This window comes from Mirounga angustirostris, unplaced genomic scaffold, assembly GCF_029215605.1.
Source record: "Mirounga angustirostris isolate CCGP_5_RB_7025 unplaced genomic scaffold, mMirAng1.0.hap1 SCAF_3, whole genome shotgun sequence".
NCBI lineage: Eukaryota > Metazoa > Chordata > Mammalia > Carnivora > Phocidae > Mirounga > Mirounga angustirostris.
Genome location: NW_026991711.1, coordinates 126,838,763 through 126,855,240, shown reverse-complemented (window position 1 = coordinate 126,855,240; position 16,478 = coordinate 126,838,763). Strand labels below are relative to the sequence as shown.

Genomic DNA, 16,478 nt, shown 5'->3' with positions numbered 1-16,478 from the left:
TGAACCCAAGGTATTCTTCCTAGTTGTCGGCCATTAGACTTCTTGTCTTCTGGAGTCAGAGTATTTTTGCAAAATAATAGAATTGATTTTTAAAAAGTTTATCCTTGTTTGCACAAAACACATTAAATTATGAACGTTCATGATTTAAACGGAGTGCTTGGAGCTGTCAATATATATGTTTCGGCCTGAACATGAAAAAGTTGCACTTCATGACTCTCTTTTGTGTTCATTCTATCTGTATTAGGTCTGCCTATATTAAATTTTTTAACGTGTTTCATGATTATAATTTTATCGCTCTCCTGTGGACATTTTTGTACAGTTTTAAACCTGTGCAATGATGGGATATTTTTTTTTCCATATCAATTGTTATTGTGTTTTCCTAGGCAGGAGCTGTAAATCCAACCGTAAAGTTCTTTGTTGTCAAAACCGACAATTTCGACCCAAACACCAACGCAACTCCAAAAGAAATCTCTCCTCCTGCTGCTATTTCAGCAATGGGGTAAGAGTCTTGATCAGAATGTGTGGGTTGTACAGAGTTTCACAGATCTCGGGGAGAACCTTTTAAAAATGAATGGCAGAATCAGGGGTAGCATCCCATGGTGTCCCCCTGGGGCCGGAAGCCATTCATCAGCCATTCTTTGTCAAGCCGTCACCTCATGTCTTCATGCTGAGCACGGTTCCAGTGATGGGGTCCGCACAGTGAGTAGAGCAACCAGAGTCCCGGGTATGATGGAGCCTACACTCAAGGTGGGGGAGGCAGACAGCAACCCAGGTAGACAGAATATTGTTGTGAAGACCATCAAAGCAGGGCAAGGTGATGGTGATGGTGGGGGGATGTCAGGGAAGCCCTCTCTCACGAGATGACCCATGAGCCGTGATGTGAGACAGAGGGCCAGCTAGCCCCCTGAGTAGCTGGGGGTTCAGTATCCAGGCAGAGGGAGAGCAGGTGCAAAGACCCCACAGAGAGGATGTGGCTGGTGCCTGAGAGGACCCTGTGAGGAGGCCAAGTGACCATTGCAGTGCGAGTGGAGAGGTGAGTGATAGGAGTGAGGTCAGAACACGAGGGCTGTGCAGGTCTTCATGAGAACTGGAGAAATGTAGGGTTCCTCATGACACCAACATGCCTCAGGATGTCACTTGCTTAAATAATCGCTGGTGGTTTGAAATTCTGCCACCACATACCCTCAGCCTCCTGTGCTTTTCCTGTAGAGATAAACACGGCATTGCATGCAATTTATGGCTGTAAGTTGCTTTCTACTCATTTCTGTTCATTATCTTGGTTTTCTTGTTGCTTTTAAATAATAACTAGTATATACTGAGCACTCACTATGTGCCAGACACAGGGCATGATCACAGGCTTGCTTGTATTAATCTTTAAAGTAACTCTTTCCAACAACTATAATTATATGCCTCTTTTACATATAAGGGAATGAGGCCTAGAAGCTAAGAAAATGGGTTTCCAGGACCCCAGGGATCAAAGAAAGCATCCTGGGCAATGTGTGGATTGAGCAGGAAGGATTCCACAGGGCACAGCTCGGGGGATGGCACTCAAGGGGAAGGTAACCCATGCGTGGGGAAGTGCAGGGATGTCCATGGAAAGGGCAGGGCCTGGTGTGACCTCTTGGCCTACGACCAACATCTGTCTGCTGAGGATGAGCCACAAGCCCCTGCTCTGAAGAATCTTAGATCTGGGAGGGGCTTTAGACCTCACTCATGGTTTACAAACTGTTTTAAGGACCTGAATGAAGCCTTTTTTTCAGGTGAGATAGAACACAGGAGTGCAGGTCCAGAAACCAACCAGACGATTATTGCTCAGGTTGCAGGCACAGGCCTTGTTCCTTCTGCTTCCGCCAGGAGTCGGGATATTCGAACCTGCGGGCTTCCAGAACACACTGAGAACAATGCTGTGGGACACAGATGAGCTAACTGAGGCTTACAGAGGGAAACTCTTTTGCTCAAGGTCACACAGCAAGTTAGCATGGGAGCTGGGAAGAGGACACAGGCCTGCACCTGCTGGTTAATAGGCTCACTGAATAATGGAGTTTCAATGCATAGAGTGTTTCCTGTGGGTGAGGACTATGCTTGATGCCCGGCTCACATCTCACTTGACACACTGCCTACCGTGTCTTTGTCATGGCCATTTCATAGGTCCTCCTCTGTGGGGTCTCCCCTGCCCCCTTAGAAACTCATTCCATAAGCTGAGCTCAGGAAACGTGCACAAGTCCAAGGACTTAGTTTTTGCCCCGTACGAATGAACCTTTAAGTAATTGTTTGCGGTGCTTTATGCTGCATTCCTGGTGAGGACTGCCTCACTCACTGGGGATATTATGTGTGAGATGTATTTTACTGAGGAATCATTTCTGGAAATGCCTCAGGAATGTGTTATATAGGGAATTATAAATCCAGCTCTGGTCTCTATTAACACCAGTGATGCTGCAGTTTATGTAAAACCAGGCGCGAGGTCCTCTCTGCAGAAAATGTTCTAGCAGGCGGTGATACCCCACTTTCTGGCCTCATGCAAACATCCAACAGGGCCGGGTGAATCCCGGCAAGTTGTGCCTCTTCGGAAACTGCCCAGCACCCTCAGCTGTGTTTCCTAGACATCCGCTAGCTCCCGGAGTGTAGATCGCCTGGAGCCCTGTGAGGGTGGGCGTGTTTCTTCCGTCCTCTGTCCAGGCACCCATCACTCGCTTTCCCCTGAGGCCATGTCCTTGCACCACAGATCTTCCCGCAGGTGAAATCCTACCAGAGGCAGGGAGCCTCCCAGTTGCCCTCATTGAGTTAGAGGTCAAGTGGATTAGATTCATTAGGCTGCTCATTTGTATTGATGACTCATAATGGGAATTTGCAAGCTCAAAATCTTTGAAAGAAAACAACATATACTGTAAAATCATAACCGCCACCCACCCCCCGCACCTGCTTTATTTAGAGCCTGGCTTCATGTTGCTGGACTGAAATAAGAAAGTTCTATAGGTAGAGGCCCCTCTTACAGTAGTATCTCCAGTGCCTCTCGGGGGTGGAGGGTGGGGGTCTGAGACCCAGCAAGTGCCCAACGAACATTTGTAGAATAAATGAATAAGCTTCTGCGTGGATGAATGAGTTATGTTATATGTGTGACTTCATGTGTGTGGAATGCTTTACACAACCAGCACCAAAGATGACCCTCCAAGTGACCCTGCCTAGCAGTCCCTCCTTTCTGCCTCCTCCCAGCCATCTGCAAATCGTGTGGCCTGAGCTAGAGGATTGGGAAGGGCATGTTCCACTGAGGTGACCCCACCCGACATCTGCTGAATGGCTCCGGGGACCCATCACACCCAGTCCTGACCTGCCCCACCCTGTTTTTTCTGCTCCTGAGTGATGTAATAGATAAATGCCTCCTCTGAACAGTTGAGAATCCTTGATCTATAAAGTAGCAATATCAGGGTCTGGGGTTGTCATACAGGAGATAAGCGAACTGGACAGAGATGGCTGGAAGCTAGCAACACCTTGAGACAGGAGGTGGATCAGGAGCTTGCCTGCTGTGGGTGCTGCCCTCTGTGATGGGCTCCCCCTCACCCCACCTGTCCTTCTCTTAGCGATCTGTCAGCAGCCCCAGGACGGCTGGTATCCCCCTCAGAACAGAGGGTGGCATGGAGCCCGGGGCCAGCACTGACAGAACGCCCGCTTCCTTGGGTGATTCACCGAGTTAATCACTCCACCGTCTGCAGTTGCACTTAGGAGCAATTTATCTCCAACATTCTTTCTGGTTAGTAATGCCTACCTGATGTTAAGTATCCTTAGCATACCAAGAAAACCACGTACACATATTAGGGGAATTAATGCAACTCAACAGACATTTATTAAACTCCTACTCTATGGTCACTTTACAAAGGGATTCTCTGTAGTATGACCTTCAAAAGCAGGTCTGTCCCAGTACATTCAAATATAATTTGCTTTATAAAATTCAGCTATTTAGTTTACACACACTCTGTAGAGACCTCACTCGTAGAGTGGGGAATTTTATCCTGAAAAAAAGCAAGAGGGTGAAGCTAGCCAACAGTATTTACCAGAGGGATGGGTGGAGGTTCTATAGAGGGAGCTCCTGGGAACAGAAAATCTGAATCGTGGTTCCAACACTCCCCAGTGTGTGACCTTGGGCGAGTTACTCAACCTTTCTCCACCTCCTTTTCCTTGTCTGCAAAACATGAACCTTAGCCTTCCTAGCGCATAGGGTGCCATAAACTGGGAGCACTTGGAATGGTTCCTAGCACAGAGTAAACTGCTCATGGGTGTGAACTCCTATTATTATATCCAGAAATTACTCCATTGCTTTAGTATTAAAGTCAACCATACTCTCCTTAGAATAACATTGTCCCAGAAGTTAGAAGAGCTTTGAAACTGAATCACTATGTCTCACAGGATAGGCGGTCTCTGGCTCAAGGGAAGTCCAGGTTGCCTGACGGTCCCTCTTCTGTCCCTTCCCACCATTACATAAGCAATCTATTCAGTAGGCGCCTCTCTGCTTTTACAGAATAAAATCAGCATCGAGGGGCACCTGGGTAGCTCAGGTCGTGATCTCAGGGTCATGAGATCCAGCCCCAGCTGGGGCTCCAGGCTGGGCAGGGAGTTTGCCTGCTTGAGCTTCTCTCTTCCTCGCCTTCTGCCCCTCCCCCACTTGCACATGCATGTGCATGTTCTCAAAATAAATAAATAAATCTTTAAGAAAAATCATCATGTAATGTAATTTATAGTTGATATTCCTGCTCTTTGGATTTTTCTGGTCCTAAGTGGGACTTAAACCTTTCAATAAAAAGTACAGTTGGGCCATTGGTTCCCTTATACATTTTTAATGACTCACTGACATCTCAGACTTGATCTTGGCACGATCTTGGCTCAGGGCAGGGTATGCAGCGTCGTTCTGTCTCCCCTTAATTCCAAATCCTAAAGAGAAGCTGTGATTAAACAGAAGTATATTTCCATGAGGATTCAAAATGTCCCACCTGCTGGCTGGCCAACGGCCCTTCTGGAAGCATCAGAAGGTGCAGAGTACACCTTGGGCTACCCAAGAGTGACAGAGAGAGTGGAAGATAGAGGGTCATGAACCTTTGATCTGGAAATGGGCAAGGAAGGTGCCAGATGCATATGAGTTTCCTGGCAGACTTCCTTCCCAAATTCCATTACTCCGATTTCGAATGGGGAGAAGTTACTTTTCTACTGCTGATTTCTGAACCTGGAGTACGATCTATGGTTTTTAGTAGATAAAGCACTTAGTAAAGGTGACCCGCTAATCATGTTAAAGAGTTTTCTTCCGCCCTCGCCTGCCCTTTCCCCCAACTGGCACACTTTAGAAAACGGAAGCCTGTTTCTGGAGCCTATGATCCTAATCGACGCCCATGGAGCCCTGGGCAATATGTGCATGTATGTGAAGAGATTTCCGCCCCCCACCACCACTGCCCCTAGAGAGAGGCACATGATTTTCATCTGATTTACAAAGGGATTTGATCTGTGATTGAGAACCACGGGCATAGAGGAGGGATTATTAGGGCCCACTGGCAAAACCAGCCCCATGCCTGTTCTTGCATGATCTGCAAGTAAGAAAGGGTTTTACAATTTTGAATGGTTGGGAAGGAAAATCACAAGAAGAATAATATTTCATGACATGTGAAAATTATATGACCTTCAGATCTCAGGGTTTCACTGCAACTCCTCTACATGTGTTCGTCTGTGCCTGCTTTTGTCCTGCAAAGGCAGAAATAAGTCAGTGTGACAGAGCTCACGTGACCTGCAAAACTTAAAATATTTACTGTCTGACTCTTTACTGAAAAAGTCTTCAGACCCCTAGTCTAGAAAGTTAATCTGAGAAAGTTTTACTTTCTCCCTTGCATGTCATTGTTCCATCCCCTTTGCAATGATTTAGTCCCTATCCCCAGCAGGATTTATTTGCCTTTCCAATTTCCTCATTTAATGCCTATGGGCTGGGCACAGGGCAGAAGAGTTGGACTCCATGAGGTGCCCTTGGTCCCGTGCGTGCAAGGAGGGGTGCACACTCTCAGACCCTGCAGTCTGGCGGTCATTAGTGATGAGCCCCTTAAGACTGCTGATACCTGTGCGGCCTGAGGGGCTTTCCAAGAAGGCACAGTGGATATTTGAGGAAGACCTAAAGAAGTCAGAGCATGGCAGAGGTTTCAGACTGAGGGCAGGTTGAACAAAGGCGGGGGGCAGCTGGGAAATCTCAGAAGGTGTCCATGGAATACCAGCCATGCAGACTGGATGGTGCATAGGTTCTTAATAAGCAAGAGAAAGGGCTGAAGCGGAGAAGAGTCCCTGTTGGTGGGAAGGTGGTGCTTTGCTGCTGGGTGAAGGGGTTTTTTGTTTTGTTTTGTTTTGTTTTTTTAAAGATTTTATTTATTTATTTGACAGAGAGAATGAGAGAGAGAGCACATGAGAGGGGGGAGGGTCAGAGGGAGAAGCAGACTCCCTGCCGAGCAGGGAGCCCGATGCGGGACTCGATCCCGGGACTCCAGGATCATGACCTGAGCCGAAGGCAGTCGCTTAACCAACTGAGCCACCCAGGCATCCCTGGGTGAAGGGGTTTGATCTTCTTTCAGTACTTGCCGCTTGCAGCGGGGACAGCCGAGAGGTGCCCCTGGGGACATTAACACAGGAAGTGTCCCCAGCTATAGAGGGGGGATAGTGAAGTGGTGATCCATCCTAAGTGCTCGTAGGTATTGGCTGTTCGCTTTCGTGTCTGTGAAGGGAGTGGAGACAGGACATGACCTGTGAATTCTGAGGAAGGACAGAGATATTGAGGCCACAAAGAACACGAAAGGACCTTCCCCTTCGTCAGTGCTGCATTCCGCAGAACTTCAGCGAGTGTCTGTTTTGTGCCAGGTATTCATTCCACTGGGGCCTCGGGACACCCTGCGAACAAGAAAGCTGCAGCCGTGCCTCCAAGAGCTTGTGGTCAGGCAAAGAGAGCAAAGAGACAGAAGGAGGGGGTGGCCACAGCCTGTGAAGGGAAGAGCAAAGAGCATTTTAGAGCATTCGGGGTGATGAGGAGGATATGGCTATGGGGCCAGGGCCAGTCAGGAAGAAGGGAGAAGAAAAGATTCTCTTGGAATTTTTCTGACAAAAGGGAACAAGGCTTTGATCAGACAGTGGAAACCAATGATTTAAGAATGGTCGTTCAGAATCACACTGGGTGCTAGGAGGAGCAAATAAAATGAACAATCCAGAACAAATATTTAAGTAAGCTAACAGAAAAGTAAATTGAGAATTCCACGCATCTCACTATAAATCAAAAGGTAGTTCCAAAAACGTTTGAGGTATATGTTGGAGGAGGATGCATTGCTAGCGACATCTCCGTTCATATAAATTTTAAGTTACGGTTCCTTGATTTTTTCACATGGTTCATGCTTTGACTTTTGAGAAAAGATTTTTACAATATAATTATTTGATTTTCAACGTTTGTAGAGATGTGAGTCAATTTTTTTTTCCCCTTTGAAAACGAACTTGAGAAAAGGGTCAGTTATAATTTCACCCTAAAAGTAAGAATTTTCTGGAGAAGCATGCGTCAGATTACCAGAAAATATTCGAATCTCAGCCAGTGTCTCTGGCCTCACTGTAATGTTCTCTCAAGACAGCAGAGAAGAGATGGGAAAATATCACCCTTGACTTCCTGGCACTACTAAAGGCCAAGTTGAGGACTTGAAAAATCCTGAGCTGTGGTGTGAGTCACGTTTGCTAAGCCACTGTTATGATGTCAGCTGCTGTTTTTCCTGTCAGATATATTTTAATTTCCATTCAAAACTAAATTACACTTTAGGTTTTCAGAAAAGGTAAAATATTGTGGTATTAAGTTGTTTTGACAACCATTTAAAATTATATGCCTCTTAAGATTGATTTCATTGAGTAAAATGTCTATCTGTACCAAGGTCTGGAAATAGTTATTCTCTCTCTCTTTTTCTTTCTCTCTCTCTCTCCCCTTCCTTCCTTCCTTCCTTTCTTCCTTCCTTCCAGGGATTACTACTTGTGTGATGTGACATGGGTAAATGAAGAAAGGATTTCCTTGCAGTGGCTCCGAAGGATTCAGAACTATTCACTCATGGGTATTTGTGACTATGATAATTCCACCAACAGTTGGACAAGTCCAGTGGTAAGGTTTAATGTGGATGTTCTGCGTCTAAAGCTACATGTGATCCAAGGACTATATAAACCCAGGGAGAGTGAATGGTTAGGAATCAGGAAATAAAGTTTGAGTTTCTTTTCTTTCTGACTCTATGCCAGATCCTGAAGCAGTGGGTAAGTTTTGACTAACTTTTAGAGAATCTGGTATCTGGTGGTACTTCCATTTCATCTCTCCTCATCAGTCATACTGTTTTAGTTATGGATAGTATCACTTGGGGAGGGGGTGGTGACTGGAAACCCAGAAGATAGAATTTGATGTCAAAATTCAGAAAGCCCAAGAAGGCCAGCAGCTGCAAGGTCAACAGAGTATGTTTCAATAGACAAAATATGGGGAGCGGAGAGTGACTGGCTGAGAATATGTGAAACAAAACACGTATCAAAAGGCCACAAATCTCTTACCACCCTGTGACTATCTTTCAGCAGTCAAGAGCTTTAGAACATCAACAGATAACTACCAGGCGGTGGGGGTGGCAACATTAAGACAAAGGCAAGTGTTAATTCACCCTCGAGGTGCTGCGGGGCAGGGCATTCCCCAGAAGAAACCACAAGGTTCAGCCAAGCTGGTGAATCAGAATTAGAGCCCCTGTGGGAACCAGCAACCTCAGGAGGGGCGACGTCCAGGGAAGGTTTACCCGCATATGTGAAGGACACCACTCCGAGCCCTTTTCTGGTAATAGGCTCTGTGCCTACATACTACCTGCCCCCCCTCCACACACACACACACACACACACACTTCCCAGCCTGGGTGGGCACAGTGCCGATTCTTGCCTCCGAAAGCTTGGGCACACCATATCTTGATTTGCCCATTCGTTTATTTATACAGCAAACACTGACTACCTACTATGTCCCTACCTACTACCTACTATGTTATGCTGTGCATAGCTCTGGATTTAAAACAAACAAAAACAAACAAATTAGACAACATGTCGGTCCCCAAAATGTGTATGTTTTAGTAGGGAATACCATTAAGATAATCAATAATAACAGTTACGGTTTCTTGAACACTCACAGTAGCCAGACACTGTGGAGACAGAGGTTCTGTGAGGTTAAGGAGCTTGCTTAGATCACATGACAGTCAGAATCCAAACTAGAAAACCTAAGCTCTTTGCTTCCTGCCAATTCCATCATCCTACTATCAGGATATTGTGCCCTAAAAGGGTATAAGCAAAGTACAGAGGGAATGTAGGACCAAAGACGACGATCCACTCAACTGAGGACAGGCAACGGGAGATGACAAGGGAGGCCTAGAGCACCCGGGGCAGAGAAGGGCACAAAGACTCTGGGAGCAGAGGCTGTGCAAAGGCATCCAGTGAATGGCTGGGAGCGCCAGGGTCTGGGGTTCCAGAGGACGAGGGGCTGGGGAGAGGCACCATGGTGAGAACCGAGGGTGGAGGTAGGCTGAGGCTCAGGTGCCGTTCTGAGGAGTTTGGACTTACTTGTAAGACACGGGGAGCTATTTCTAGGTATTAAATAAGAGAGGATCGTAATGGGATAGAACTGTCTGTTGCCAAATGAGGTCAGTGGGGGTTGAGCAGGGTGGAAGAGGAGAAGAGCAAGAGGGTCTCCAACCGGGAAGTCAGGGCAATGGGCCGAGCGAAACCTGACGAGAACAGAAGCTAAGTCAGTAAAGGTGGAGAAGGACGAGAGGAATCAGAGAACCAGGAGGCAAGGGCCGAGGAGGCGGCTGGGAGGAGAGGAGGCATCCACAGTGACTCCCAAGTCTCTGGCTTGGGTGAGTGGTGGCACGAAGCAGAAGAATGAAGGCGTCAGAACAAGCCAGTAGGGATGGAAGCAAGATAAACGACATCATCTTCTGTTCCGTACGTGTTGAGTTGAAAATGCTGGGGGAGCTTCCAGGGCCACATATGGAAGACAGAGCTCTAGGCAAGAGAGGTAACTGTTCTAATGCAGTCATATAAACAATCTGAGCATAAATACAACTGTATAAATGGCGATAGTTTTCAATTATTTTACAGTTTTGCTTCTATTACCACGAGTTGCAGATAAAGAATAGAATTAATATCTTACGTCTCTCTGAAACACTGCCTTGTATTTTTCCCTCCCTAGGCACAAGAACACACTGAAACGAGCACCACTGGCTGGGTTGGAAGAGTAAGTGCTGAAGAGTTACAGGGTTTTTGTGGTATGGATCAGATACTCAGAGCTATTTGATATTTGGCAGATATACCAAAGGGGGGCCCTATGTTATTTGCTATTAATAGAGAGATTACTTGACCTATTTCTCAAAATATTTCAATGCTCCCTGCAGAGATAGCTTTTCATGGGGAATATAGAACATGCTCAGTTGGAAAAAGGAACAGGACAAGTGAAAACTTGAGAGCAGACAAAACAAAAGACATACTCTAGGCAAACCGTAGCTCCTGAAAAGTTAAAAAGCGACTGCTGCTGAAAAGCAGCTAAGATGCAGAATATGCTCGTTGACCTCATCTTTGAAGTCCTGTGCTTTGGAGGCAGAAAACATGGCTTCCAACCACCGCCTACACAAATGGGCAAGGAGGTGCGGTTGTATCCAGCAGCAACTCGGCAGCGGCTGTAGCCATCCAGCAACACTGCTGTGCACCTCCCTTTGGAGGAAATCATACTCGTGTGGCTTCACGCTTTACTAGGCCCCAGACGCAGTTTTATCCAAGAAAGCACGGTGACCCGCAGAGACTAGTCACGCTTCTCTCTCCCGCTGCACGATGCCTTGGGCAGAATCACCAACCGTGTGGCTACCGGACCATGGGCTGAAGCAAGTTAGCGGAGGGTCTCCAGCCATTGTGGCATCCCAAAGAAAGACGATGAACAAATCTCACCTAATTTTTATGATCACTTCTGTTAAGCCTCCTTTAAGAGAGAAACAAAGGGACCAAAAAAAAAAAAAAAAGTAAAGATTTCATTCACATCTCTTGGGGCATAGAGGGGAGGCCCCTGGTCCAGAAACAGGACCCCATCCAGCTGGGCTCAGAGCTCCGATAGCATTCACACGTCCCCTTTTCTTCAGGCATTGATTGGGCAGAGGGGAGAGGTTTGCCAACATGAAAAGTGGTTTCCTCCATGGCAAGAGACACGCTACACTTCCTCACGACTCTTTGAAAAAAATATGTTTTTTCCTCTCTGTATTTAACCAGACAGATGCCACTTTTCACACATTTCTACTAGGCACAACTCCATCCAGGGGAAACAGGGAAATGTATTAAAAAGATAAGGCTGTGAACACAGGTCTAGAGAGGGGAATGTGTTTCAGAGAGCTGTAATGAGAACACCAAGTGTACGGCACGCCTCAGCTTGCTCCATAAATGAATCCACTTTGAATCACTAAAGAGAAGAGGGAAGCGTTTTTCTTCCTTCCCAAAATGGGAGCTGATAAGAGAGGAAACATCGAGGGTAAAGTGAACCAACAATTTTTAAAAGACCATCTCCTACCTGCTCTCAAATGTAGGAAGGAAATCGAAGTCGTAAAGCGACATATTCCCTTCAGGCTGGGATAGATATTCTTCTGCTTAAACTACATTATGTTCTGAGAACTATCTTTTATTGAACTGTGAAAAATGGAAATTTTATACTATATTTCCATACAACTACTTTTTTGGTAAATTGTTGATCCTATTTAGCAAAATGAAAAGACTTACAATAAAAATGGTAACTATAAGAATGTTTCCATGTGAAATGTACGACAGACATTCCTTATAGTATCCAGTCCAGAAATGGTTAAACACTTTCTGGCTTTCAAAAAGAAGTGAGTATTTAAAAAGGAGGGAACAAAGCCCTCAAATTGAAAACCACTTCTTATCTGAAACAGTAAAAATAATAGTCTGTTTCAAACAAACCAACCAACCAAACAGAAAGCAATCACTCACGGATGCCAGGGGGGGAGGCCGTGTGGGGGATGGGCAAAATAGGTGAAGGGGATTAAGATGTACAAACTCCCGGTTATAATAACAATAATAATAGTCTGTTTCAAGAAAGCACATCTGTGACACTGAGGAAATTTACTTCTTAAAACTGGAAGATGAATGTTAATTTTTGCACATTTATAGCCAGAAGTCATAGAGTTATCCTCCACAGAGAAATGTCCAGAGATAACAATATCACTGATACGTGTTGAGAGTCCTGCGTAAGCCTTTTTATGTGCTTTCTCTCATTTACTCTGCACAAAAAATTCCCTGAGAAAGATCTTTTTGTCTGCATTTTCTAGAAGGAGAATTTTCTTTTGAGACACTCTGGTTTCACTTGGCAAGTAAATGAAGCATGGGTTTTGGGCAGAGGTGTTGAGAGGACTTGGAAAAATTAAAGTTGGTACTGAGATGAGACTGATGTGCTCTAATCTGTTTTTTTGTTTTCTATTATTCTGTAGTTTAGGCCTTCAGAACCTCATTTTACCTCCGACGGGAAGAGCTTCTATAAGATCATCAGCAACCAAGATGGCTACAAACACATTTGCCTATTCCAAATAGATAAGCAAGTAAGTATTCTTACATAATTTATTTCAGGTTGATCTCTTTTTTAATGAGACTGACTTGAAGAAGAAACATTTGGTAAAGTCAATCAGTATGTACTAATAATCCGGCTAATTCAAATTCCAAAGTGGTATCTGGAGGATGATGGGATAGGGAGGGGAAACCCAAGAAGACCTAAGATTATCTAAATTGCTGCTATAAAAGATTCAACCCTCCACTTCGATTAGAGAGTTTAATAAACGTCTTTTTAATAAAATCCCATTAGGGTTGCACATTTATTACAAAAGGAGCTTGGGAAGTCATCGGGATAGAAGCTCTTACCAGTGATTACCTGTGAGTATTCTAATAACTGATAGGATGTAAACATACTCGTTGTAATCACACCCTCTTTGCCCAGAAGTAGGGGAAAATCTCCTACAAATAAAGAATAGTCTATTTGGAATGTGTTCAGTACTTTTTTCTTTTTAGCATACGGAAGCCTTAATGATTTTCACATATGCTTAGCAGATTTGATACCATGCCACCAAGCAGCTCTACCTCTTGCTCTTACCTGCTTTACATTAGAAGAGCTGTAGCCATTTTTTCTTAAAACGTCTTGGAACACGGAACTACAATCAGGGGCATTTTGTTAAATTTTAACTGGCACCACATTTTTGGAAGGCTCGGAGAGGCTATTTTATCTGTCCGTATCTCGGCCTTACTCTGGAAAATGGAAAGCTTTAGCAGAGGCTGTCAACTACCATGCATGCACGAGTTGGTGGAAAAGGAGTGTTATTTTTCATTAGAATCTGAGGCACTTCTATAATTCATTATTGGGTCTCACCACGGAGGATTTTTGCCACTGCCCAAAGCAGTTTTTGAAGGGCCTCTTTAGAAGTGGCTCAGCTGCTCTCAGAAGGATGGGGCTCCTGCCATCTAGTAGTTTGCGCTATAAAATAGAAAATATGGAAAACAATATAGGTACGTGGGCTCTCAACTTCAGGCTGGTTGTCCGGTGGTACTTTTCTCACAAAAGACTTTTTTTTTGAGTTTTCACTTGTCACTTTAGTGAAGGGAACAATTCCTGCATTCAGATATTTTAGTCTACTTTAAAAAATAGGATCTCCTAATCTCCTATTTAGAGATGACAGGAAATAGGCTTCTGGGGGGAGAGGGGGCAGGGAAAAATGATACGAGAAGGGCCAGCATGAATGTTTGGTGTTGAGTTAAATAGAGTGTACTTGACTTTCTTTAAAAACATAATCAACATATATTTAATTTGTTTTCTTCCCAGATACTACATTAGTAATGAATATAAAGGAATGCCAGGAGGAAGAAATCTTTATAAGTAAGAGCTAAATCAAATTATTGACTTGAGTCTTTTTAGCTGAAGAAAAATTTCTGGGTTTTGTTTTGTTTTGTTTTGTTTTTCCGTGTTTGAACTAACTGGAATTGTAACTGAGCACTTTCATTCCCTTATAAATTAAACCCCAGGTGTCAACAGCAGAGAATGACTTTATTAAATGTTTTGTGCTATTCCCAAACAATGGGAGGTTTGAGGTTACTGTGAATTAATCCATGTATTTGTTGCACATAAAAAAAGGTTTTTGAGCATTGTTTTGGCATTCTGATACCTTTGAAACTAGAATATGGCATTATTCAATTCTGTTTTTTCATTTATTCTTTCATTAAGCACTTAATTTCCACCATTGGTTTACAGAATCCAACTGAGTAACTACACAAAGGTGACATGCCTGAGTTGTGAGTTGAATCCAGAAAGGTGTCAGTACTATTCTGTATCATTTAGTAAAGAGGCAAAGTACTATCAACTGAGGTGTTCAGGTAAGTGTGAACTGCCAAGGGGAGGCAGAACATCATGTCTGTCTATCTGAAGTGGTTCCTTCCATTCCTGCCTTCCACTCACCAGCTGACTTTGTTCCTTCTGCTCTTCAGACAATATTCTTACCACCCTCCTGGCTCGTTCTCTCTTTTTTTAAAGATTATTTATTTATTTATTTATTTATTTATTTATTTATTTATTTATTTATTTATCAGAGAGAGAGAGAGCACACAAGCAGGGGGAGTTGCAGGCAGAGGGAGAAGCTGAGGGAGAGGGAGAAGCAAAAGGAGAGGGAGAAGCAGGCTCCCCGTTGAGCAGGGATCCCGCTGTGGGACTGGATCCCAGGACCCTGGGATCATGACCTGAGCCAAAGGCAGACGCTCAACCGACTGAGCCACCCAGGTGTCCCCGTCCTGGCTCATTCTGCCCATCTATCCCTTTCTGTGTCCAGTCTGGGAAACATTCTTTCTGCCCTGCTTAGTTTTCTCCTCTTGAATCTGAGGAGCCCTTGAAATCACCAAGTCCCCTTCTCTTCAAGCACATCTAAGTGGTAAGTTAACCACCTTTCCTCCCCTTCTAACCAAGAGAGTTGCATGGCTTGCTTTTGACTGAACGCACAACAAATATACACATACACTGGAGACTACGTATAGCAGAGGCACTTGATTTTATACATATATATATTATATCTATGTGCATAAATACATATAGATTTTTTATTGTAGTTTTTTTATTGTAGATTTTTTAATTATTATTTTATGCATTTGCCCCTTTAGATGAGAAAATGTATGTGGGTAGTGTCTGTCACCCAACCTGCTCACTGCTCCATCTTCTGTTGCTATTTTATTATTGTTTTCTTTATTATAAATGAAGAAACTTGGAAAGGACAGGCAACGTGACTTGCACAGGTCACACAGCTAATAAGAGGCACAACAGGATTCAAGCACAGGGCTCCATCTCCTGAGCCCTCCAATAAGCCCTATGCTAGATTACTTCTCAAAATGAAAGAATCTGGATATTCTGAAAAAGAACTGTCCCTCGCGGGAAAGAGATCTCCAAACCAGCTATCTGAATCTTTATTTACTAGCACATTTTCTTTATTATTACATCTTTCTCTCTCTCTCTCTTTCTTTCTTTCTTTCTTTCTTTCTTTTTTTTTTTTTTTCTGTGACTGTTTTTAGTCACCATTTCTTGGGCACACATTTCATACTAGGAACTGTGCTAAAAGTTTTATATTTGTAGTCTTATTTGATTCTTAAGAAAACTCTATAAAGTGATACTGTTCTCCTTTTATATGTAAAGAGATGGAACATAGATATGTTGTCACACAGCAGGGAAGCCAGAATTCAAACCCAGGTCTTTATAATGCCTTCACTGTGGTTCTGATCGAGAGAAAAACATTAATATTATCTAAATGCATCAAAATTAAATAGCTCACCAAATAGCTTTTCTATACATTACCTTCTAGTCTGCAACTACCAGTTGGGATAAATAGTGAAGATATGTTCATGCGAGAAAAACACTTTTGCATGCCAGAAAGGAATCGCTTATCCAAGTCAGGCACTGTGCAGATGTGCCCCCTGGCTCAGGACTCAGTGGGGCGGGGGCAGCGGGAGGGAAGTCCGCCCCCACCCCCAGGCTGGCTCCAGAGCTCCGCCCTAAGGGGGCGGGGCCTGAGAGCCGGAGTGGTCATCGCTGGATTGTGGATTTAGGGCTGGGAAGGAAAGACAGCCGTGTCAGTGGTTCGTGGGTTTAGTTCACAGTTGAGGAAATTGGAGGCAGCATGCCCAAGGCACTCAACGGGGCCAGAGGTTCATTTTCTGCTTCGTTGTACTGAGCCCTGTGCCTTTCCGGTAATACTTCTTAATCTCAAATTGCACCTATTTCAAGGAAAAGGAAAAACAGCTAACACTTAGTAAGCACCTTATCTACCATGATTTTTATTCTATCAGAGCTAAATGGTATTAAAATCGTATCAAAGTTAAATGGTATCAAATGGCCATTTTTGAAAAATATGCTCTCTTCTTTTCTT

General features: G+C 44.3%; 1 protein-coding gene across 2 annotated transcripts in view; it reads left to right on the top strand.

Annotated features, from left to right (window-relative positions):
- DPP4 (dipeptidyl peptidase 4) overlaps positions 1-16,478 on the top strand; it is a 79,855-nt gene that overhangs the window by 38,586 nt on the left and 24,791 nt on the right. For both annotated transcript variants that reach the window (XM_045868749.3, XM_064586617.1), the window contains 7 exons: positions 384-499; positions 7,999-8,134; positions 10,235-10,279; positions 12,525-12,632; positions 12,893-12,960; positions 13,901-13,954; positions 14,327-14,448. In XM_045868749.3, coding sequence (XP_045724705.2) covers positions 384-499; positions 7,999-8,134; positions 10,235-10,279; positions 12,525-12,632; positions 12,893-12,960; positions 13,901-13,954; positions 14,327-14,448 — 649 coding nt within the window. The remainder of the gene's footprint in view (positions 1-383; positions 500-7,998; positions 8,135-10,234; positions 10,280-12,524; positions 12,633-12,892; positions 12,961-13,900; positions 13,955-14,326; positions 14,449-16,478) is intronic.